At 44.8% G+C, this 26,109-nt stretch overlaps 1 protein-coding gene across 1 annotated transcript in view; it reads left to right on the forward strand.

The window, feature by feature from the left end:
- The window catches only part of LOC102004870 (BMP-binding endothelial regulator protein), a gene marked incomplete at its 5' end in the record, with an annotated part of 243,075 nt that overhangs the window by 163,530 nt on the left and 53,436 nt on the right, over window positions 1–26,109 (forward strand). Inside the window, 2 exon segments of the mRNA XM_005414284.2 lie at window positions 13,972–14,301; window positions 20,634–20,970. Of these exon segments, the coding sequence (XP_005414341.1) occupies window positions 13,972–14,301; window positions 20,634–20,970 (667 nt within the window).

Here is a 26,109-nt window from a genome sequence, read left to right on the forward strand (position 1 = left end):
AGGTGAGCAGCCACAGAGCTGGAGCAGTAATTTACTGTCATTCCTGCTGCCCAGACACAGCCAGAGAGAGAACACAGTGTTGCTGCCCTCCGCATGTGAAGGTGAAAGTCAGAGCTCCTGGGTTTGCTTGAATATGTTTTTGCATTTAATTCCCTAGTCCTGCAGAGGGCTATAACTTGATGGATTAAAAGTCATAGTCTTTGCTTTCATGGCTCAGAAGCTAGAAATAAATTTGGAGCCCACTTCCAATGGCATGCAGTGTTGAATATTCAGCTCACTTCTGGCTTCACTCATACATCCATGTTTGCTTATTTTGCATTGCTCAGTAGGTGTGTCTGTGTGCTCCCTTCAATTCTTTCTTGGAAGGAGGCAAAACTATGTACATTAAATAGGTTGACTGTAGAGCTCAAATACCCCAAAGATTCTCAATATTAGTTTAATGAAAATTGCATTATTTCCAGCAGGGGGTGACATTGTGTCTAAACATCTGCAGAATTTCTTCCTGCCTGTGTTGGTCTTAGTCTCCGTCATGTTTAGCAGGAAGGAAGAAACATGAATCTGTAGACCCTTTCTCTGGGTGTCCTTGCAGTAGTCAGTGACGTCAGAGACTCAATCCTGTGAGCAAGGAGTGGTAATGGAGGAACGGAAGTGTAGGCTTGGTCGGAATGGCGCTGAGGATTCTATCAACGTGAGGGGGAAACTCCTTTTAAAACCAGACCTGCAAAGAGTAATGAAGAGCATTGCTGTTTCTGAACAGCTTGTGACAGTTCTCTTTCCCTCTTTCCAATAGAAAAGAAGTAAATTTGGTTTGGATGATTTACTTAAAGTTAAATATTTGAAGTGAGCTAAACAATCTTCAGAGAGCTTTTGGCAAGCACTGCTTCTTGCCAAGGTATGAGGTACAGCCTAGAGCAGCCTCCTTGTGGGGGACCAGGCTCACTGGGAGCCAGGGGCCAGGCAGGCCACTTGCTGTGCGAGAGCAGCGCTTGGTTTATGTGAGTTGTTGTTTTTATGTGTGTTGGCAAACAGTGTGTGGAATCTTGACCTGGCTTCGCCAAAAGAGGTCTGAATCAGATAAATTCTTTGCTGGCTAAATGTCTGTTTTCAGACCTGTAAATAATACTTAGCATCAAAGTTTTCACTGATAAGAGAAATGTGTGAGTTTGCAAGTGTCGATTTGTCTGTCTGCCTGCCTGTCTGTCTGTGTGACTATGCTTGTGTATACAGGGAGAAAGGGCAATAAGGAGGGATGGAAAGAGATGGAGAGATTGATTATATGAGAACATTTAATCTCTTTAATCATCTACAAAACCAGATGCAGCCCAGATGGGGACAGCTGTTCCCAGGTGTCATGGACTGGTGCTACTTGCATGCACCCTGAGCACCCCAACCTAAAGGAAAGCTCTGGACTGCACAGCTCTGCTGCAGGGCAAGGATGCTGAGCACAGATGTGATTTCACTGCAGTAATCTCAAGGGCTCCTCATCCCACTGTAACAGGAAATACCACATTTCAGCATCTCAGGGTGCAAGGAGGCTCACAGTTTCCAGGTGACTTCTTAATCCTCCAAGGGTGAGTTTCCAGCTGTGTGCAGCTCCTGAGTCTCCTCTAGCTCCAGCAGGCCTTGGCCCACACCCACCAGGGTGGGTGGAATTTGCCCCATGGAGTTTGGGCAGGTCTCACTTAAGGTCCTGAAATGCCTGCAGGTGTCTGCAATTAAACAGGGTCACCCTAAGAGGAAGAATAGAACAATTTCACTAATTTCCCTGGAAAAAACCCGCAATGAAACTGTGACCTCAGGCCTATTTTATGAGAAATCTCCACTGACAGAGGATGCGCAAATTAGCGATTCTGTATTTAAACAAGGTTTCTGGCCTTGGAGACTGGGAGCAATTCCAGGTCCCTCAATCCTGAGATTCTGTCCTAAATGAGGAAAGCAACGAAATGTGAAACCAGAGCTTCAGATGCTGGGAGCTGCAGATGCTGGTGCTAAGCTAAGTGGCCCCTGTGGTCTTGGCTTGAGCATCTGGAGTTGGGTTTGACGCCACTCCTGAGGTGGTGGTGGCAGGCAAAGTGACACATGAAACCTGACCTTGCCACAGTTGGTGGCCTGGAGAACCCACACTGGAGGGAAGAGCAGCATCAGAAAGAAGAGGAGGAAATCAACTTGTCTTCTGTGCTGTTCTGCCCCAGGGGATACTGTGGCTTTCACTTTTCTTGCTGTAACCTGGTACAGAGTTGGAGGAGGAGACTGCAGCTATTCCCTGTCACTTGGGTGCAGTGACCTTTATCTACCACGTAGTGCCAGCTTTTTCAGGTGCACAAAGTACTACTGTGTATCGCATACCAACACTCTGTGGAAGGGACGGCAGGCGCTGCACTGCTACAAGTAGAGTTAGGACTTGATGAGAACTCAGCAGTTAGTTATACAAGGTGAATGACTGTCTCATCAACATCAGATCACAGTAACAGCAAAATCAGCAGCCAGAGCTAATGGTTTTTAGCGTTTGCTGTGTGTCTAAGCACCTTCCCTTCTTGTCCCATTTGATCTGATTTATCCTCAAGACCATGATGTGACCAAGTAGTAGCATCAGCTCCCTTTTCCAGTGAGGGAACCGAAGCAGAAAGGTTGAGGTGACCCAGAGCCCAAGGCAGGCTGAGGAGACAAAATTCACACCAGGCAGCCTGGCCCCAGAGCCTGGCTTTCGTGCAGCTGCAAAAGGAGACACAGTGAGGAGAGAGGGGAGGCTGTCAGGAGGGTGCCTGGGAGCCAGGGCTGGAGACTGGAGAGGGCCTAGGAGGAGTTCCCAGGTAGCCGCTTCCTCCTTCACCTGCCACAGGAAGGAGGAACTGAGGGGAGCACAGGGCTTCCTCCTGCCGGCACCCCTGTCTGTCAGCTCAGATGGAGATGGGACGTCAGGCTGCTCTGAGCTCACCCCCGCATCAAGCTGCTGGCTTTTCCAACTCTACTCATTTTCCATGCTTTCTTTCCTCCTGGCAACTCAGAGGTGACGCACTTTGGGGGCAGTTAAAGACCTCCCCAGTTCTCTTGCTTACAACGTTAAAATATATGCAGTTCTGAACTTGAGAGCGCTCTGTGCACAATTCCCGCCAGGAAGGAGAGAGAACAGAGTTGCGCTCAGGGATGCATCCAAGCTCGTCACCATTTTAGCCTCATGGAACTGTAGAGGGAGTCACCCTGCCTGCAAGGACAGCCTCCTGTCTCTCAGGCAGGGAAACTGAGGCTCACAGAGGACTAACAGAGGAGCTGGCAAAAAGACCTGCATCTTTTTAAACCTCCCTATCCAGTGTTCTTTCTCTAGGCTCTCCTGGATGTTGCTTGGTAAAGTTGTTTTTTAAGTAGATGTAGCATAATTAAATAATTCCATTAAAAGTGTCTTTCTGGCCAACTTTTGAAAGAATATCTTTGGTATGTAAAAAGATTAATAAGTTAGACATCAGACAAATTCTATCTCTGCTGCCATCTTCAATTTCAGGAGAGACACAGTGCCCCACTGTGACGGAGGGAACTTAGATGAAAACACTTAGTGACAGGACACCTGAAATACAGCTGGACACACAGCAGATGAGCTAAACAAATGAAACTGCGCACCTAAGACACCCTTTGTATAAACTGTGCAGTCAGTCATATCTTACTATGCACAGAGCCAAGGATTTGTTCTTCTCTGGAGGTCGCTTCTCCTGTAAACAAAACAAGAGCAGCAAACATTGCTGTCCCTGCTGCTGTGGCAGTTGCTCCTGTTAGCGGCAGTAGCGACCTATCCAGGGTTAGCCTGAGTCAGGCTTGGTGATAGACGCTCTCCACAATCCACCTGTGTGATTCTCACAGTAAATCCGGGATGCAGAAGCTGTTGTTAAGCCCATTCTACAAGGAAGGTCTGCGGGTCAGAAAAATTAGGTGGTGGTGGTCAGCTGATAGCCCAGTCCGTGAGACTCTGAAGCCCAAACTTTGAAGCGCTATTCTGTATTCTCTCTTAACTGCATTTTCATTTGTTTTGGACCTTTGCCTCCAAGTATATGTGCAGCTTGCCAGTTTCCTTTTTTCAGACATGACAAGGGGTTTCTGTCTGAAAGCAGATGTATTTGTTCACCTTTGAAAATGTTTCTATTAGGTCACCTTAACCTCTTCCATGTCTTGGGTTGTAAAATTGTTTCTCCGTCTTTGCTGGAGTCTGAAAAATGGCTCACTGGCTGCACTGTGCCTGAGTCTCTCCACTGAGTGTCTCTGTGCTGTGGAGCGCCTCAGTGTGCCTGCCTTCCTCCTGTCCCTGTCACAGTCCTTTTCTTGGCTGGTGACCTCTGTCTGTCCATCCATCCTCCACCACCACACCCTCCCCCTCGCTGGCTTTCCTGAGTCCCTGGAAAGTCATTTCACTTTTCTTTTTTTTAGAAGAAAAAAGTATGACTTTATTAGGAAAATATTCTTACATTAGATTTTTTAATTTTTTATTTAATTGGGATAGGTTACCAGTATATAAAATAACTACATTTGTTTGTGGCAGCTGGTGGGTCTATGTCGTGTTTTGATCATTTTCAGTGTCCTTTCCTTCTCCTCCTCCCTCCTTCCCTTCTACCTGCTTCCTCTGCTTCCCTCCCCCATCTCCAGGAAGTCTATTTCCCTGTTTCCTAACACCTCTTCTTTTTTGCCCTTTATTTATGTTTAGGGTTTCTTCTATAAGAGAAACCAAGCAAAATTTAACCTTCTGTGTCTGATGTCTTTCACTTGACACTATGGTGTCAAGTTCAGTCCATTTTCCTAGAAATGACTAGAGCTTACCACCTTCTTAATGACTGAATAAGCCGGCATTGTACAAATGTCACGGTTTTTAAAATCCATTTGTCTGTTTTCAGGCATATGTGCTGCTTCCATAGCTTGGAGATCATGAATTGTGCTGCTAAGAGCATGCACATGCATGTATCTCTATAGTATGATGTCTTTGATTCTTTCAGGAAGATACCTAGAAGGGGAATAGCTGGGTCAAATGGAATTTCTAGTTTTAGTTTGCTGAAGAATCTCCATACTGGTTTCCATAGTGGTTGCACTAGTTTCCCTTCCCACCAGCAGTGCAGAGGAGTCCCCCTTGTCCTACCCAGCATTTGTAGGTCTTTGTGTTCTTGATGATTCTGTCTTTTTATCCTGTGCAGACTCACAGCTCCACTTCCTCAGGGTTCTGTTGTCCTTTTTTCATCCTGGTCTCTAACTTGCCTGAACTTTAAGCTGCTTAACATTTCTCTCTTCTGGACAAAATGCTAACATCATGGAGCTCAGCTTCTGCTCTTTTAAGGCAGCACATTCTTCTTCCAAAATCTGCATTTGAATTTGACTCACAGTTGCTACCTTTGACCATGAGGCCTCCTAGGTGGGAGTTGGATGGAGGGGTTCCTGGCTGATTCCAGCCCAATTTATCCCCAGTCTGGCAGCCACATCACCCAGCTGCACAGATCTGAGCCTCTGTGCTGTTTCTCAGGCTCCTGGCACTTCTCCCCCATGCTGTGAGTCAGTCATCAGGTCTGGTTGATGGTCTCTTTGTGTTGTTGTCCTACAAATAATTTCCTTCTCTTTCCCACAAAAGCCAGACTGCATGCTACTGCCCAGAACTAACCCTGTCCCCTCTTTTTCAGCCTCTATGAGAGCTAGGCTTGGCTTTGACAGGAACCCACATCTGCCCCAGCCCTGCTGCAGAGTTCCTCAGAGTGTGTTTTATAAAACGCAGAGCTGCAGATAGCTATGAGTAATATTTCCTAAACAAGGCCCTGTGATTAATGCATCAGGGAAATGTAGGTCGGGTAAATACAAGTACATTTTCCTGCCACAGAATCCTCAGGGCCCTTTGATGCAGTGGGCTTGGTGAACTCACTGGGGGATGATGGCGTCTATAGCACCTCCCCAACTAATCTGAGCAATAGAGCTTTTAAAATTTCTACTTATTTTAGCAGTGCAACAGACAGGGTTGATACTTTATAGGAAGCATGTTAAGAAGAGTTGGCTCTTTGGAATATGTTTAACTTCTCAGGCTGCCAGGATATCTCAGGCCTATTTGTTTAGACAGCATGAGTGTCTTGCATCTCCTGGAGCAATGCCAACTCTGGTCTTCTGCAACCTGCCTTCCCTCTTGCGTCTGTGAGTTGCTATTATTTTTCTTTTGGCTTACAATGCTAACTGTACCCCAGCCCTAAATCTGCATTTTATATACCTTTTGTAGACCAATTCACCCATATTTTCTGTTCATGAAGTCTGTACTTGATAGGTCTTTGTAGTCTTATTCAACCCGTTCTATCCAGCCGTAACAATCTCTCTGCTGGATTTGCATAGCATTAAAATAAACTAACAATGCCCACTTTTTGAGCATCTGTGATACTCATGGCATTTTTGCAGTGACTCTGCAGTGGAGTTGTTCTTAGATCTGTGTGAGAAGTGAACAAGTGACATGAGGAGTTTGTGGCACTCACTGACAAGGCCAGGATTCCAACACAAGATCAGAGATTCGCCAAGTGTTTATATGAACTCATTATAGAAGATGCTACTTGAGAAAAAAATGCTTGAAGTTTGCACTTTTCTTGGGGCTTTTACTCTGGAAGGCAGATTACCTTACAGTTGTGTAATCTTTCCCATCCATGGGGCACAGTATCAGACACTCATAATTTAAAGGTTTCTTGCCTCATCATTTCAGGGGGCTCCACCCGTGGCCAGCTGGCTGTAAGGCAGGAACATCATGGTGGAAGACTGTGATGGATCAAAACTGCTCTGTTCATGGCATGTAGAAAGCAGAGCAGGGAAATAGTGCCAACAAGGAGGGGGCCAGGGATGAGATGTAGACCTCAAGTCATATTAGCATGACCCACCCAGATACACTCAAAAGTGTATTCCTCCAATGCCCTGCGTGGGTCCCAAAGCCAATCAAGTTGACAATTAAGCTTAACACTTACAAGACATGAAACCCATCTCTTCATCTCATGTACACAGCTTTCTTCATGGATAAATAAAAAGTCAAAGTTTAAAGAGAAGACACATTTTAAGGTTAGAACTTGAGTGGTGGGAATGGCAAGTAGTATCTTCTATAATGAGTTCATGTAAACACTTAGTGAATCTCAGCATTCTGGGAAATCTGGAGGACACAGAAGAGGTGCAAAACAATCCTCAGCTCAGTTGGGAAAAAATAGGAAGGAATTAAATGTGAGAGCCATAAAGTATAATTTATGATTGAACTCTTTGGTTTTTTTCCGGTACCGGGAATCGAGCTCATGACTTCACGCTTGCCAGGCAGGTGCTGTGCTGCTGAGCTAAATCAGCAGCCCTCTAGGTCAATATTCTTAATCAGATACTCATCGACTCCTAGGAGGTAGGAAGACCACAAACCCCCACCTTTGAGAGGATGCAGTCATGTGCACTGTACACTGGGGATCAGAGTTTCTATGCCCTGGACAGCGTAACAACAGCAGCTGCACGGGTGCAGTGACCTGGGCTTTGGGTCATGGTGGGAAGGCAGTGCTGGCCGTGGACCATAGCAATGGCTGAGACTCTGTCTTTGCTCCAATTGGCTGAGTGGCTGTGGACCACTGGGCATCCTCCCCAAACTCATGGCTAAGAAAGTGTGGCGATGATTCCGCTGTGCAGAGCTACAGTGAGCATGAAAGGAGATACTGAGAATGCGGAAGGCGTCTGACATGGGTACTACATAGACTGATGCAGTGGCTGCTGTTTAGTGTACCAGTTTTCAGCGGTTGCTGTTACAAACCCCACAAACCTAATGGCTACAAACAACATGCATTTATTCTCTTGCACATTCTGGAGGTCAGGGATCAGAAATGAGTCGTAGTGGCTAAAATCCAGGGGTCAACAGGGCGGTTCATTCTGGAGGCTCCAGGGGAGAATCCTTTTCCTTGCCTTTTCTAGTTGTAGAGGAGCCCATCCACCTGCACAGCCAGTGACAGCAGGGTGAATCCCCTGTCCCCCATCCCTGTGACCTGAATATCCTTGCCTTCTTGTCCCACTGAGCACCCTGTAACTGTACTTGTCCCTCTCAGATCTTTCAGGACAAACACCCTGTCTGAAGGTCAGCCTGTCAGCAACCTTAATTGCTTCTGCAGACTTCATTCTCTCCTGCTTCGTAAACCACCACAGGTTCTGGGCAAGGGCATGGATATCCTTTGGGGACCACTGTCTTGTTTACACACTTGGTCATCTCAGGAATTAGAACCATGTTCTTTCCTCATATTTTTATGGTTTTAATTTGGCTTTTTGAGCCTGATAGTGCTATGCAGTGTGTGTGTGGGGGGCGGTTTTTATCTATTCTAATGAGAAAATCAGACCTGCAAGAAAGGGAATCAGCCCAAGGGAGTGCTCCAGGCCACAGGTTTTGTTTTTTTTCTGCTAGTTTCTCTGGCACCAGACATGGTTCCTGTAAAGTGGTCCTCACGTGCCACATTTTCCTAATAATCTCTTTGTTCTGAGATTAATCATAAATTGTCCAATTAATTGATTAAGCTAAATTCTGTTCAGTGCCTTCCATTTATCTATTTTAGTAAATTCAGTGTGGGGTTTTTTTTCACCAAACTCTTATTAAATTAACCCACTAGTTCAATCAATTTGCACTGATGCCTGATGAGTAGTGCACATGGCAGGGCTGAGAATGATGGGGAGATGCACCTGGTTATTACCTTTGTGTATTTGCGGACTCCTACGTGCCAGGGTGCCAGTCACTGACAAGTACTGACACATAAAGAGTCCCAGGCCTGACATTACAACTATTAGCTAGGGTAGAAGGGGATTATCATAAGGGTTTCATGACCATATTTTTGACCCCAAAACATAACAAATAGCAGGCTGTTTGAAATTAAGACTGTTCTGGACCACTTGAGCTATGTGACTGGTTTTGTTTTTGTAGTTAGAGTCAACTGAGGCTGGGTTCAGGGCAGTTGGGACAGGGAATCCAGCATAGGATCCCAGAGCTTCAGGATGTGGGAGAGCTGTGAGGTGCATGGGGCAACCCTAGGCCTATTGCAGGGGGCCAGGGTGAGAAGTGGGGAAGTGTTGCCCCATGAGGAGCCCCTGGAGTGACAGCTATGGCTTTTGGGTCTGTATTTATTTTAGGTTAGATCTCTGAAGTCAGGGATTTTTTTGTTTTGTTTTATTTAAAGTTGGTGTGCATATAATATTGTGAAAACATATTTATACACCAAACAAAATAACAGTGTAACAACCTTTTAAGTCACCCTGGTTTTCAAACCCTTCTCTTCCCCAAGTTAGGGACTCTTGAAGGAAATCTCTCCTGACTTCCCTGTTCACATGTGGTCCCCTGTCCGGTTTCCCTGGACGTCTGTTACTGGCCACCCAGTGGTGAGCAAGCTGTGCCTCCCCAGGTGACTCAGAACCACGGAGCTGCTGTAGGTTCTTTGGGGCTTTGATTTGTCACATATTTTGCCTTACCTACAAATGCCCAGTGTTTTCTATGCAGATCAGTTACTGTTGTCATTGCTGGAAGGAAGCTCACTACCTCTTTCCTTCCTGTTCCTTCCACAAGCACATAGTAAAATTAGATGAGGTTCTAGTTCAAGAAGCCATGGACATGAGTCTTACAACCATCCAGGCACCATCTGGTGGGGCATCTGTGGGACCTCAGGTGTCGAATGGGTCATCAGTTTCCTGGGAAAAGCTGGGGCTTGTACAGCTTGTGCTACAGAGGCTCTGGAGGCCTCTGCAGAAGCATCAGGGCTTGTCTCCTGCCTCCCTGCTACTTAACGCAGACCAGGTGCACTTATATTCCTTCCCTCTGGGTCCCCGGGCTTCCCTTGACTCAGTGACCCAGAGTCCCCCGGGTCATCCCCTGCTGCTTGTACTGAGAATGGTGCAAAGCCCTGTGGACTGGCTCGATTTCTTTATGGTTACAGTGCCACACCAGGGAAGATGTGATCGCGTGCCGAGTGGAGAGAGCAGGGCACAGACTTTCCTCCTCCAGAAGTGACAGCCTGAGGATGAAGGTGCCCATCTGCCTTTTCAAGTGAAACACATTTGAATGACTGTGGATATTATTTGACACTTTAAATGAAAAAAAAAGGCAATAAAATTTCATGTTGCAGATTATTTTAAGTATGTGAAAAGAATACACACACACTCACACCCAAAACTGTAAACAACAGTTGTTGCTCTTTGGTGGCAGAAACATGACTGATCTTTGTTTTGCTTCCTTAGGCCTTTTTCATTTTCATTTTGTTGTGTTTGGGGGAGGTGGTAAGTCCACTTGGTTTCCCTTAACTTCTTTTTTATGACATGGGATTGTGTACTTTCCCCTTCATTGTCCTTGACAGATGTTTTGGAGAATGATTGCCACTTAGAGGAAAGATGTTTCATTAGAATAAATAGGTCTGTGGTGGAAATAAAGGCACCTGACAGCTAAGAGAAAAGCATGGGAACTGTGTTCACAGGAGCAGTGATCTCATTAGGGTTTGTAACATCAAAGGAGGTGTTGTGATCCTGGAGTTTTAACCTTTTACAGCCAATATTCTTATCCTCAAAGCATATGTATAATCATTGTAAACAGTGAAATGTGAGCGTAAATGAGGATGTAAATGCACGTCAACAAGAAAGATGAAAAGCAATGTCATACAGATTTCTATTTCCTAAGAGCAAAATAAACCCATTCTTAATATCTGGGTTCATGTACTTCCTTTCTGTTCCTATGCATTTATGTGCATATATGGAAAGGAAACCAAATACAAAGTGAGACCTAAGGATGTGACCTTAGAGCTGTACAACTGGCCCTTCTCTCCCCCTCTGCTCAGGAACATTCACATAAAGCAGGTTTAGCATGGGCTGATCATTATAGCTCCTCCCTGTGTCCCTCTAACTGAGGGGCCAAGCTTTCCAGGGGCTGTGACTGGACATCTGGACGTCTTGGACTGCAGCTCTGTCTTTGGGTCTGCGGGAAAACAATTACATGAGGATACGCTGTTCATTTCTGTCCCCAAAGTGTTTTTGGACTTCTTCCTGTTCAGGGAGGCAGATTCTGTAACCCTGAGCTTCTCCAGCACACGTGTTCCTGTCTGTTGCTCCTGTGGGATGTGGCATGGGGACCTGGAGGTGCCAGCAAAACCGTCCAAGGTTTCCAAGTTCTTTTAGCTCATAATACAAATATCCCCAAGTGGATCCATAATTCTCAGGCATCCTCATACTCATGAAGTTTTGTTGGCCTCTACTACATTGTTGCCACTCAGAAAAATCATCCTGACTTCCAAACCCTTCTCTTCCCCAAGTTAAGGACTCTTGAAGATTCCTTCTTAAAGCCCTGTTCGCAGGTTGTCCCCTGCCTGGTCTCCCTGGACATCTGTTGCTGACCACCCAGTGCTGAGCAAGCTGTAGTTCCCCGGATAACTCAGGGCCACAGAGTTGCTGTGGGTTCTTTGGGGATGTGCTTTGCCACATAGTTGGCCGTAGCTATGCCTACATTGGGGCCATTTAAAGCAAAGCAAATCAGGGGCTGGGGATTTAGCTCAGCGGCAAAAGCGCCTGCCTGGCATGTGCAAGGTCGTGAGTTCGGTTCCCTTTTTCTCCGGTAAAAGGGAGAAAAACCAAAAAAAAAAAAAAAAAAGCAAAGCAAATCAGCAACAACGAAGCCAGAGAAGCATAGGAAGGAAGAAAAAAAAAAAGCATCAAGATACAGCCACTGTTTATAATTTTGGAGAATGTGTTGTATTTAAGATAGTTAAGATAATCCTAGAATAGAGTGACATAGAATTTTGTGCCATATTTTTCACTTAACATGTCATAAACATTTCCTCAGTCATGAGCATTATTGACAAACTTTTTTTGATAGCAGTATTAAAGAATGAGCCCACAACCTCAACAATAAGCTACATTCCAAGCCCCTTCTTTAGTTTTTTATTTTGAGACAGAGTTGGTATCATTAAGTTGCTGAGATTCCCAGGATGAGCTCCAACTTGGAATCTTCTTGCCTCAGCCTCCAAGAGGGCTGGGATTACAGGCATGCACCACCATACCTGGCTGACTGTGGAGGTCAGGCTACTCTTCCATCCTTTTGTGGCCCATGATTGTGGTAACTCTGATGTCACCTGGGGCATCTCAGGTAACTGCCTTGTGCTTCATCAACCAAACAGCAGTGTTCTTCATGGCAGGAGAGAGGTTCCATTTGTCAGAACATCTCTCTTCAAACACCCTGGAAATTGAAAGCAAGTATTGGCACTGGATCCCACTGGTCACATCATGGAGGTTGGCACAACCTTGTTGTGCTGGACCAGTCCTTCCTGTGTCTAGATCAATCCTTGTAGAGTCGAGGATGTCGGTTAGATGCCATTCTCTCATTACTGACCCATTGTGCTTATTCTGGTTGTTATTCTTCACCTATGATTTTGGCATCAACTGGAAATTGCTCTGTTTATGTCTTAGTTACTTTTCTCAAAGTACCCAACCCCTACAACAAAGTACCCAACACCTACAAGTTAAATGAGAAAAGGATTATTTCAGCTCACAGTTTGTAGAGGTTTCAATCCATAGTCAGCTGGTTCTAAGACAGGGGAGCATGACAGAGGGACATCACAGAGCAAAACAGTTCATAGTGTAGCAGACAGAAAGCAACAAGCAGCAAGCAACAGCAGCAAAGCCTCCCCTTCTCTATTATCCCATCTAAGCTACAAACCTTTTGGGTGGTGCAACCCACACCAGGGTGGGTCTTCCTGCTATGCATATACAGAACTATAAAAAAAAAATTAGTGGACTAATCCAGTACCACACACCCTTAATCCCAGTATCACACATCTTAGATCCAGCCACCTATGAAAGGCCCCACCTATAAATGCATGAAGCTTTGCAGGGACATCTAGATACAAGCCATAGCAGTTTATTACAGTTCTGCATTCTCTGGGCTAATCTCGCTACATGAATTCCTTATTTCTGTGATTATTCATGCTTCTTTGGAAACAAAATATCTTTAAAATGGAGAACAAACAATGCCAGGGTTTGTTTTAAAAAACATTTAGTAATTTATTGTAATGTTTGAGATACCTCAAATGCAGAACTCATACCTATTTAAATATTATATTGGCATAAAAATTCATTGGAATTTCTTAAAAGTACTGTACTAAATGATTGAGTTTTGTGATTTTCTAAATTGAACATTGTATTTTGGCCCTTAGATCAAAATATAAGAAACATATATTTGTAGAAAACATGTAAATATGACCTGTAATTATTAACTTTGTCAATAATTTGTTTTCTGACTTAGATCAAAATATAAGAAACATATTTCTAGAAAACATATGAAGATGATCTGTAATTATTAATTTTATCAGTGACTTTTTTCCTGACACTACTAATCATAGATATGTTTGGCAATTCTGTTTATTTGTCCTTAGCGAGTATGTATATGTACATGTACGTGACTATTATAACTTTCTTCAGAATCTTGAATAACATGCAGTGCTTCTAACTTTTTTGAATTAGTTGAGAGGCTGAAGCAAGAGGATACAAGTCTGAGCCTAGCCTAGGCGGCTTAGCAATTTAACATGACCTGTCTCAAAATTTATAAAAACAGATGGAAGTAGTACAAAAATTTTGGTGTAGTGTCATCTGTGTTGCTGTTGTTTACTTGTTTATGTGCTTAATTTGCCCTTGTTTATGTGAGTCATGGAGTGAAGCCAGCTCTTAAGTGTCTGAGTTCAATGTCTTCCTCCACAGAAGTTTGTCAGGGCTCCAGAGACATTTTAAAAGCTCAGAGGTGTTGTAAATAAGTTTTAAAAGTAGTCGCCAGAGTATTATACGAGAAAAGTCTTTTAAAACTCTCCAACATTTTTTTCTTTTCTCCCAAGTTATTTCCCTTAGAGCATCCCTGCTCAGGCCCTGACTCACCTGCCATCCCCTCCCATGGCCTGCAAGGACCCTGCTGCCTGTCCATGTCCTCCCTTGGTTGTGACCCTGCTCTTCTCTCTCGCCCATCCGCAGAGCCTGGTGTGTGCACGGTGTTCGGAGACCCTCACTACAACACTTTTGATGGCCGGACCTTTAACTTTCAGGGCACGTGTCAGTACGTGTTGACCAGAGACTGCACCTCCCCTGCCTCGCCCTTCCAGGTGCTGGTGAAGAACGATGCCCGGCGGACACGCTCCTTCTCCTGGACCAAGTCAGTGCAGCTGGTCCTGGGCTCGAGCATCATTAGCTTGGAGCAGCACCTGGCTGTGCGCTGGAATGGCTCCCGTGTGGCACTGCCCTGCCGTGGGCCACACTTTCACGTGGACCTAGAGGGCTACCTGCTGAAGGTGACCACCCGAGCAGGTGGGGCCCCACCCTGAGCATCTGCTCCCCCTGCCCCTATAGGGCTGTCTCCTCCAAGGCATCTTGAAATGCCACCAAGAGCCCAGAGACAATACATGGAGACTGGCAACTGGGTACGGGGCACAGTGGTCTTTCAATCTTCACACATCCAAAGCTTACTATCCTCACTCTAGAAATAGTAGTTGTGCTCATCAGATAACCTCAATTGGACCACTGATGTCCACCTTGGAGTTGTCAGGGTCCCTCTTAGCTCAGCTACTTACATGCAGTTTCACATCTGGGAGAGGAAACAGGGTTTTCTTGTTAACATCTGACCCCAAAGTGTGAGGCATCCTCAAAAGCTGACAGCTAGAGTCAGTGGTGTTCAGAAAAAAACAGATCTGGGTGTGCTGGTACTTGACTGTAATCCTAGCACTTTGGGAGGCTGAGGGAAGTGGATTGCAAGTGAAGGGCTTGTTCTTCTAGCCTCCACTGGGTCACTGATCCATTTTAGCCATCCTGTGCTAAAGAGAATGAGGCTGTCACTCACAAGTGTCCAGTTGAGGGGGACAGGAGCCACCTGTAACCAGCAGACCTATCCACCCTAGATGCTGTCAAAGAAAGCCACCACCCTGACAGCCAGAAGCATCATCTTAGGCTGGCTTTGGAAGTGCAACTCTCCACACCCTTGGGCAGGTGGAGCTGCTGGCTGAGACCTCTCTCTAGTACAGGTGCTGCACCCTGCATTTCCACCCCTAGGACACCCCAGGCCAAGCTCCTAGGGATCCACCAGGCTCAAGTCTGTGTCTGTTAAATGTTGCTTTAAAAGCATTTCAGAAGCAGAACCCAGTTCCTGGTTGTCAATCCCAGAGACTGAGTCCTGCTCATCTTCACACTTTCTAGCACCATGTATGGTTCTGTGTGGGCTGCATGTGGTCCTGTTGTTTGCTGGTTGGATATTGCGCTGTGTGTCCTGGTGGGTGCTATTTCTTTAACCATCGTGATACTGTAGGGAAACCAGCCTACTGACTGCCTTCTTACTGATGAGACGTTAGCAGTGTGAAAGCATCAAGTTCAAATTTCCTTAGGCAACATAATCACCAAGGGAAGCCTTTGATAAAGTAGGCACTCTTGAGGGTGCATGAGGCTGTTCCTGCTCCAAGAACCCTTCTCATTGTTTCAATTCAAGCCAGAATATATTTTGATAAATTGATTTGACTCCTTGCTGTGCCCACTTAGTAAACAAAGGCAAGAAGCCAAGGCACATCCCTGGGAGCTTTTATTAGGGAGTACATCAGCATTTCAGTCTGACAATGGAAAGCATTAATGTATTGAGACATTCAGCAAAGGGGAACAATCTCCATCCTTCATGTTGCAATATGAGGAGCTCTGCTCATGGACTCTAGAAGGATAAGACCTTCTCAGAAGATTCAGTCACCCTTCTTTTGTCCACAGGACACATACTCTGCAAATGTAGGCCTTGCCTGATTCCATAAAGGAGGCAGCACTTTCCAGCTCCTTATAAAACTTAGCAAGATGTCCTGCTGTTACAGGGCACTAATGAGAAGCACCTTGCCTATCTGTTTGCAAGCCAGACCGACACAGTGAATTCTACCGAGATGGAAATTATTAGTCAGCTGAATCCCAGTTCTCCAAAGCATCCTGGGTCCCTCAAGATTACTAACAGCCCAGGAGGTTCAATACTGTTCCACACAGAGCTAGCAAAGCCTCATGGATTAATCCTGATCTTCACAAGGATTCCATGTTGTAAAAAGTCAAGACCGCTAAGAAAATAGTAATGGATCACAAACACCATAATTAGATTCATGAATTTAACCATTCTAGGCCTTGAACTAAAGTTTTATAATTTCTCTTTTGTTTTTCCATATCTCTTTCCATGATGCAAGTAATTTTTATTGTTCCCTCCACACCCAGCTGGACAGTATCCTGGTGCAAATAAGTCATACATCCTTCTGCTTCCTGGGAGCAGCATTATTCTTCTGGCCACTATGCTTACTCTATGCTCATCCTTTGAATGGAACAACTCTATTTTCCTATGACCGTGTTTCTACTCTAGTCCATCCACCTCAGTTTAAACTGAGAACACTACACTGGAACCCAGAAAGTACACCCTCCCCCTACTTTGTTGTGAAATCCGATCAGGAACACTATCCACTTTTACATATCATTGTAGTACGTCTTCAGATTTTGCACCTCCTCCACTCTTCAAATGGGCAACAGCAGGTTATCTTCTTTTTATCACCTATTGATTGCCTGTTTAAAATATCATAGCATTTCCTCTAGTGTTCTTCCTCCAGAGATTTCATGTTTTATTTCCTAATCAAAGGAGACTGCCCTCAAAATAGCAGCTTCAAAGCACCCTGCAGCCAGAGGACAGGAGGTAGAGGAAAGGCCTTTGCCTGGTGGTTGTTGGACTCAGCCTTCAGGATGAAGGTGGAATCACCTGGTATAGTTGCACAGATGGCCATGCAGTTAGTGCAGAATTAGGCCCTGCCACTTATCCCTCAATGACTGGCCGGGGACCCCACCACATGCTGGTCCCGGCTCTCAGCACTTAGCACATTATTTAAAAAACATTTCCTTTCCGCTGTCTGTGTACCTCATGAACTCTAACTGAAAGTCTTACATCAGATCACCTGAAAGCATTAACTTATGAGCAACGTGGATTTTAACGGAACACTACACTGGAACCCAGAGAATATACCCTCCCCCACTTTGATGTGAAATATGACCAAGAATACTACCCACTTTTGCATATCACTGAGGTATGCCTTCAGATTCTGCACCTTCTAACCCCTTCAAGTGGGCAGCAGCCAAACCATCAGTAATCAGAAAGCAAAGCAACGTGAAGCACACAGCAGCATCCCCAACGTACAAGGACAGCTACACAAACACCACCAAAGCCAACCCAGGCTAGTGGTGTATAGCCAGGTCACACATTTGAAGGGTGAACAAGTTGGCAAAACACACACTGCGAAGAAAGGAGACTGGGAAGGCCTTTGCTGAAGTGGAAAGAATGTGGTTGATGCTCACATTCCCTGATAAGGGCATATGCTTCAGCATTAGCCTTCTGCCTCTATCAGTTATTTCTACCCAGTTTCCCATGTTTGGAATCAGGAAACTCAACCCAGCTGCAGAAAGGACTGTACTCAACCCCTTAGACACTTCTAGGCGTTTCCCCCTCATAAGACACCAAATTAAAATATCATTTGGAAGAGGGAGTCCCTCAATTACAACTTACTAGTGTTTTGCTTTCATGACTCTAATCTACTTTGCATGGATTTTACTCCTATAAAAGGTAAAAATATTCACACAAACACATGTGTAAATGATACAGCAAAAGGCAAAGGCACTGGGGAGAATAAATCACCTCCTACATGAAACTTTCATTGGTCTGTGAAAATCCTCTTTGTGTAATAATAACAAAGAAGAAATGAGAGTGAATTACACATTATTCTCTTACTCTGGGGACCATGTGTTATAATGACGTGTCATGGGTTTTGAGAAAAGTTTGTTAAAAACACAGAGGGTCTGCATTCTCCCAAGCTCATGTAGACACAGAGATCAGCAATCAACTTGTTCTCTTTGAGTCAAGTTCCCATGAACTCAGTGGCCCAAAGGATTATATTTATTATGTTATTGTCAGTCATGACCTGGGAGCTCCTTTGGGTGTAAATTCTCAACTATTTGTGGCACTTGGAAGAACTGTATTTGCCTGCTGCCTAGGAAAAGAGATTTGTAGTTTGGACAGTGTTGCAACATTGCCAATCTTTGGGATTATGATCTAAAAGTTTGAGTTACTATGGAACTGATTTCCTCACCTCATTTCTCTTGCAGAGTAGCTGCCTGGCTATGGGCTTGTAAGGTCAAGTTTTGTCTATACCTTGGAGAGCACACAGTATTACAAACCATTTTACATTTTATTCATCTCCTTTAAAATGGTTGTTTCAGTGTTTTATCCAGCATGAAACTTACAATTTGTTTGTTTTTGAAGATTTAATGCGTCAATATTATAAGGGTAATTCCTTTGGTTATTGATTCCATACCATGTGCTGGATAATGTGATAGATGATGGTTGGGAGGAAATGGAAGCCATCGTACATTTAAATTGTGGCTGTTAAAGGTGACACCATGCTCTCACAGAGACCTGCAGGGCTCATCCCAGTACAGACATTCTGGTACTCTGGACTTTTTCTCCTTACCCAGCCTCATTACTGTCCCCTCTTCATCCATGACTCCCAAAAGTTACTTTCCTATGTACTTTTCTATTCTTATTTTCCAAATCTATTTAATTGCTTTTCCCCCAACTAAGAAATCCTCTCTGTCATTTACCTTAGATTTACAATGCTTTGGCTCCTTCCACTCTACAGGGATTTTCTTGTGGGTTTCTTCTGCTTCTTTCTTGAAAAACCCCAGTTTTAAGCCTTGGGTTTCCCTTCTAATGCCCACCTGAAATAACTCTGTCTCAGGAAGTTGTGTGCCCTTCCCACAGCAAGGCCACGTGGCCAGGCTCTGTCTCTACCATCTGGTTCAGGTTTGGGGAATGTCGTCTTGGAGTCTCACCTCTGGGTACTTCTTCCTGATCTTACACCACTCTGGTGTCCTTGCCTTGTGCCAGTCCAGAGGAGATCCATTGCTTTCTCTTTCACTCTTCCTCTCTCTCCTCCTCTCCACCTCCACCTCTCCTGTCTGTATTTCTCCTGTCCCACCCCAACTTCTGGGCATTTGCTTATCAGCTTAATCCTGGTCTTTTAGGAACAAGGACAAAAAATTCCTTTTAGAAGAAGACATTTTTCTTTTTCCACGTTTAGCTAGAAAAAAAAGTTAATTTTTTTCAGGAACCCAAAAAGGTAAGACTTAAAAATCCAAAGGTGGCAGGGACTTATATTAAAAAGAGCTTGCTCTGTGGATGCCTCTCAGAAGATAGTGACAGTGGCTGAGAAGTCCCGAGTCAGGCAGGTGCACAGATCTGCTATGGGTGTGCAGTAGCATTCATGCACAGTGATTACTTTGCATTGGTTGATATACGTTCACCCACTGCTGGATGTCAGGCACTGTCCTTCAAAGTGTCCCAGGATAGTGGGAAAAACTTCCCACACACAGTTAATATGTGCAGAACTCGAGAAAAGGTCATTAGCTTTGTGTTGAGCCTCAACACAAAGCATTAGGACCTCTCCTTTCTCATGTGTGTGGTCTTCTCACACTGCACCAGAGTGGATCTGAGAGTTCCTTCCTGACCTCTGGTTGGACTGGCCTGTACTGTGTGGCAATGTAGCCTGGCTGTCCTCTATGTGACAGAGAAGTCCCACTACTCAGAGTTCTCAGTGGCTTGTGTAGCTCTCAGACATCCCCGGACTAGTATGTTGGAGAAATGTGCATGTGTTCACACAATGCACTTCTCCTGCACTTCAGAAGTCAGTTTAGCAAGCCAAGAAGGGGCTCTGTTCCCTCCTTTCAGGAGCAAAGAGAGTTTCCTTGATGCCCAAGGCAGAACTGGCTTGATGATAGGCACAAGAGGACTTATGTCCATGGCCTGGTGCCTCCAACCCCCCTCAAGTGAGCACACCAAGGATGGAGGCCCGGGATGGGAAGAGAAAGGCAACTCAATCCCCAGCAACTCAACCCCAGGAAACCTGGGCCCATGGTCCATGTCTCAGGAATGACTAAAGTTACAAAGGAGCAAATATGTTCATTTATATGAGTGTTGTCTTTTGCAGACTATGTATTCAGAAGTTTTATTCATATATTCATTGATTTTATACTCTTATTATAGCAGATAACTTGGAAAATTTCCATTGGCATTTGAAGGAATAATTACATGGGAAAATTTCTGGATTAAAAAGACAAAAGCAACATTAAAGAACTGTCATCCCTTCTCACATTAGTCATTGGATGAATGGAGGCACAGTTTGGACTAACACAAGTACTTTAAGAAAGGGCAAAAACATAAACCTTAAAGTAGCATGGTCTGAGAGTATTTGTCTAAAAAGATCAAAATAGGAGTGCATAAGATGTTAGAAAGGCAAATTTGTACAGTTTAAAAATCCTAAGCCTCCAAGTGATGATTTCTGTAATTTATAGTGTTTAGTGTGGTAAGATTAAAAGACACCAGAGAATTTGGATAGACCCACTGTGTTCTTTTTTTTTCTTTCTTTCTTTTTGAGACAGGGTCTCACTATGCAGTTCAGGCTGCCCTTGAGCTCACTTTGTATCCCAGGCTGGTCTCCAACTTGTAATAATCCTCCTGCTCATGTAGTGTGTAAAGATGTGCACATTTGGGGACTGTCAGAAGTTCAGAAGTGCTTGATCTCCTTTCCTCTCTTCTTCTCTAGGCTTAGAAATATCCTGGGATGGAGACAGCTTTGTAGAGATCATGGCTGCCCCTCACCTCAAGGGCAAGCTGTGCGGTCTCTGTGGCAACTACAATGGGCATAAACGAGATGACTTAATCGGTGGAGATGGGAACTTCAAGTTCGATGTGGACGACTTTGCCGAGTCTTGGAGGGTGGAGTCCAACGAGTTCTGCAACCGACCGAGGAGGAGACCAGTGCCGGAGCTGTGCCAGGGGACAGTGAAGGTGAAGCTGCGAGCCCATCGAGAGTGCCAGAAGATCAAGTCCTGGGAGTTTCAGACCTGCCATTCCACGGTGGACTACGCCACTTTTTACCGGTAACCACCATGCTCTGGGGGATGAGTGGGTCACAGACCAAGGCTGGACTTGACCTGGGGACAGAGTGTACAGAGTCTCCTGGCGTATAAATAATACCCCACAGTAAATATCCCCACTTCATTCTGTCTAGCTGCTCCTCTTGTCCTGAGTGCACCCCACATCATAACCCCTGGTGGGAAATTTCAGGAAGTGTTCAAAGGTGGGCTTCTCTAGGCAATCCAGTGTTTTGGGGTATGCATGTTTCCTGGGAAGCTGATGACATTCCAGAGGTTTTTCCAGGTTTTTCAGTTTGACTCTTAAGATTGAGGAAGGCTTCACAAATTCTGGTCTGTGTAACTACAGAGGTGTAGGAAAGAGTGGTTGTTAAAGTGGACTCTCCAATCACCTTGGCTACCTATTGGTGTTTTGCTAAGCTCAGTTATTTTAGGCTGAGGAGGAGATCAGGTCAGCCTGCTGGTCTACCCCAGACCCAGCTGCATATGGAAAATGAGGAAGGAAAGTGAGGAGTCCTTGGTTCTTGGCCAACATTAGACTTTTTTTTCCAGATTCAGGGGACTGTGGAAACAAGACTGCGGTTGGAGGAAGGACCCTCATTAAGAGAAGGGTCCTGGACCTTATTCCATGGCCTTTTCTAACTCTGCTTAACCCCTTCCACTTAAAGTTACATGCCACGGAGAAGGCCTGGTTCTAACTTCTGTGCTACGAAGTTGTGCTTGTGGTTGATGGATCTGGCCTGGCTGTGCTTCCACTTACTACACGATCCTGTGACCTCAAGAGCTATGGCTGCTTAGAGCTGTAACCACAGTGGGTGTGGGGGAAATATGAGCCAAGCACAGCCCAGAAGGCCTTGTTTAAGTGATTTGCCTGTGCCTCTTCAAATTAGGAAACTCCTGTGGTCTGCAGCCACAGAGAGGTTATTTTTACGCTTTAATTGCCACCAGTTGATTTCCCCTAGCTCTCATTAAATGTGATCTTTCTTTTATTTGATCTTTGGGCATAAAATAAAAGTTCTATAAAGGCAGCTCCAAGTGAGGTGGAAAAAGGAGTGTCCCTGTCATCGCAGATCCCTGAGCACGGCTGCATCTGCCAGAGCATTTGGCTCCAAGTCATGCATGTAGCTCCTTCAAGCCATTTTCCTCTTATAATTTGAATTTTCCAGGTTCCCTTCTTTCTCCTCCTGGTACCAATCTTCAGATTGGCCTTACTTTTTTCTGTTGCAGTTGAGTAACCTTTTTATTATGAGTGTATGTATACAATGCATAGTAGTTCCATTTATGTTGGGGAATTGGTACATGTATGAAACACATCTTGAGCTTTTTCTGTCCCGTGATGTGAAACTGAGTTTAGCATGTGGACAACCCAGGATTTATTTGGGATTTACACATCTTCACTTGAGTTTTGCTGGGAAGCAGTAGAGCACAGCAATTCAGAGCTTTGTGCAATGGATGTAGTGATGCATGCCTGTAATCCCAGCACCAGGTAGCCTGAGGTAGGAGGGTCACAAGTTCAATGCCAGCCTAGACTACATAGAGAGCCCCTATCTCAAAGCTTTGCAGTTTCCTGGGTCTCGATATCTAGCCAGGACAGAGCCTTGAGCACATACCTAAGCAGTCTGAACCTCAGTGAGCCTGTCTGTGAAGTGCGGATAACCAAGAACCCCATTTGCTGTGTTGTCTTTTAGATTCAGTGAAGTTATTGTTGGCACTATCACTTCTACACTATCAATGAGCTGATCAAACAGAGCAAGGCCACTTTGGGAAGCTGCCCAAATCTCTAGTGGAGATTTGGACTGGACTCTTCTCTGCTCAAAGTAGAATGGAAAGGTAGTGCCCATACTTTGGTTTTATTCCCTTTCAAAGATGTTTATGAGAACAAAACTGGAGAGCAGGCTGCAGGGATGAGCACCTTTCCCCAAATTTCTATTTCTACTGCCTTTGGTGAACTAATCAGCGTTATGATAACAGTACTACAGCAACAGTACAATGAGGGCCTTGGTAGGAGAGCGACTTCACCATTCATGACCAAAAGGAATCAGAATCCTCCTGTGGCCTTTGATCCCATTCTGCCCTTCACACAGTGGCACAGTGGGGGTCGCTTTTTGGGCCAGGGGTTTGATGTGCCCAGTGCGGGCAGCTCATGAGCGTGCTCTTGGGATCTCTGTACAGGTAGGCCGATGATGGTGTGTGTAGGAAGATGGGCTTGTGCTCTGCCTGCTGTCACTTGTGTGATGGCAAAGGACCCTTCTACCACCTGCCAGGCTCACTTGGAAAGGACAGAGGCACACAGGAGGGCAAGATCAGCAGTTCTTCCTGCCCTGCACCTGCTGGTATAGTGTTCACCCCCAGAAGTGTGCCCCCTTGGGTGTTGGGAGTGAGGTGGTCTGCGTCTCTGGATTTTGGGTGTTTCTCCTGTCCTCCAAGCACATGTGTGGTAGAAGAAGAAAGTCAATGAGGTGCAATGTAGAAGAGCCTTACTGTTCTCATGGGGTTCTGGGTAGGACCAGGTCTCAGGGTTTTCAGGAAGATTATGAAGCCGTAGGGGAGAATATGCCACATGTAGGGGAACCAAACTGGACCCATCCCCACTCTGCCTCTTTCTAGGCCTGTGATCCTGGTCCTTTGGTCCAGCAGAGCCACCAGATAAGGCTGCTGCTCGGACTACAGGATGGTGCTGTCATGGGGTGGACAGAAATGATTTTCAGGTGCTGCCTGCCCTTGTTCACACCTCTCCATGCATAATACAGAAAGTGTGTGCCCCTCTGCAGTTACCTTCCTGATCTTTAGCATCTCCAGAAGAGGCTTTGGAGTAATTGTACACTAGCCCAGTTCTCTCTTAGGACACTGAAAGCCATAGGCTCAGTCAAGATTGCACTGTGATTGTTTAAACAGACTTGTTTTTGACTTATAACAAAGAGAAAACAGCAATTGCATGGCATTCCATGTGTGTAATTTTTCTCTACATGTTCTGAATCATTGGTGGGACTTTTAAATGAACCTGAAAATATGATTAGGACCATGGCTGTGACATATGTTTTACAAGCCCTCATGGAATTGATGCTTGTTGGATGTCATCAATATCACATACATAAAATGCAGTGCAACTTGATTCCTGCTATTTTCCCTTCATTATCTGGAGAAATATTTATAACCCCTTTTAAAGATAGAAAATAGAGTAATATAAGATACATTCAGCCTTCCATGAACCACCCTAGTCACAACCAGAGAAGGGAGGGGAAAGAAGTGATTCTGAGGGAAGGTTGACATATTGGATTCCTTAACCACACACCATCTTCTCCAAGAAGATTCGATTGTGGATATGACATGGTTCTTTTCATAAGGTCAAAGTAATAATTCTTGTTTTTCCAAGTTAGAGTTGAAATGCCTAGGGTTTGTAACTCCCAATTTATTTTGGTATTTTATGAAATTTAACATTCTAAATAGTAAACCATCCATTGTCAGATATTTGGAAAGCTGTCACTTTGTAAATGAGCAAGAAATGACTGTATATTAGTCAACAATACTTACTTTTGCTCTTTCTGGAAACTTTTAAAGTTTTGGTATTTATTTATTCACATATCAGTTTAACCTTTCTTGGCTAATTTGGTATGAAAATTTGATATACTATCAAGTTCTCGGTAATCAGAATAATTTGATTTAATTAATCCACCAATTGTGTTTGAGTGCAAAATCGTTTCATCATAAGTCAAGTAAAAATGCCACCTGCTCTATTAATAATGTATCTTTAGTCTTGGCTTTGCTTGCTGACTTTTCCTCACATTAGATGGCCTCCTTTAACAGTTTCCAGAGGATTCTTCCCTGGTGTACGATGACGAATTCCCAGAAGCTGGTGGGGTGCTGTCCTGTGCAGAAATGGACCTAGGTCACTTGGTTATGTCTGGGTTCACAGCTGGCTCTGAGGAAACCATGTTGTATGTCTCCCTGTCTCTTCTCTCATTTCTCATTTGCATCTCCTCTTGCTGCCTCAGGCTGCTTTTCCCTTGCGTTCAAGAAGCTGACTGAGAAATCTGGGAAGAATCACCTTCCCACACACGGAGGGTCCCCCAGGATCCTCAGCAGCCAGTGTCAACTCGCTTCCCCACTAGCCACCTGAACCCTGGGCAGAACGCAGCATGGAGGCCAGGAGGCAGGGTAGCACTGTGTGGGCAAAGTGGACAAAGAAGACACCACTTATCCTTGTACTCATTATACCCTACAGTACCCTTTCTCCAAACTCAGACCCATGTCTTGGAGGATGTGCAAGGGGATATTAAAATACATGGTGATTATTTAAATTAGAGTTATTATAGTAAAAGACACATTGCCAGTAATCCCTGTCAAATTACTCCCTACTTCCACACTTCAAACATATTTGTCCCATGGTTCTTGACATTTTCTAAAGCAGTTCTGGAAGTACTCTTTCCTGTGTGTCATTACCAGGTGTGATGAAAATTCAGTGAATGCTGTTGCTGAGTGCCATCCAACAGAAATATAGGCTCATAAAAACATGATGGTGTTTCGTTCTGTACCTTATCCACTGCATCTGGCACTGTGTGACTTCTGGCTCTTCCACAAAGTTAAAATGACCATGAAAGGGAAATGTTTTGAATTGATTTAAAACACCAGTTTAGGACACTGAGGCAGCCTTGACAAGGCAGCTAGAGATACCTATAAAAGAGGACTTCCAAAGCTGTTTCAGAAAGTGGCAAGAACAAAGGGGTAAGTGTGTTCAAAGTTAGGCGTATTTTGGAGGGGTATTCATGGAGATGTATCTTTTACTAAAATAATTTTTTTTTAAATTTGAATACCCTTTTTTTTCAATTACACCTTATAATTTTATGTGAGTCCCACATACCAGCACAGCAGCAGGACACTCGGGGTGGCCACATTTCGGGGAAGCCAGGAGAAGGAAGGTGACTGCCTCAAAGCCAGCACAGTTCTAGACCACTGCATCTCAGCCCTGCCTCCCTCTCTGCTCTCCCAGGCTCAGTGTAATTCAGACTGAACCACTGAATCTGGGGACTCTGGGTCTAGGAAATGTTTCTTTTTGTTCCTGCAGTGGTTTTCACACCTTAGGGGAATGGAAGGGACATGAGGTGTTCACAGACGTGTCCTTTCCTGCAGAGGTAGGGGAGGTGGGAG

This window comes from Chinchilla lanigera, unplaced genomic scaffold (assembly GCF_000276665.1).
Source record: "Chinchilla lanigera isolate Chin_1 unplaced genomic scaffold, ChiLan1.0 scaffold00181, whole genome shotgun sequence".
NCBI lineage: Eukaryota > Metazoa > Chordata > Mammalia > Rodentia > Chinchillidae > Chinchilla > Chinchilla lanigera.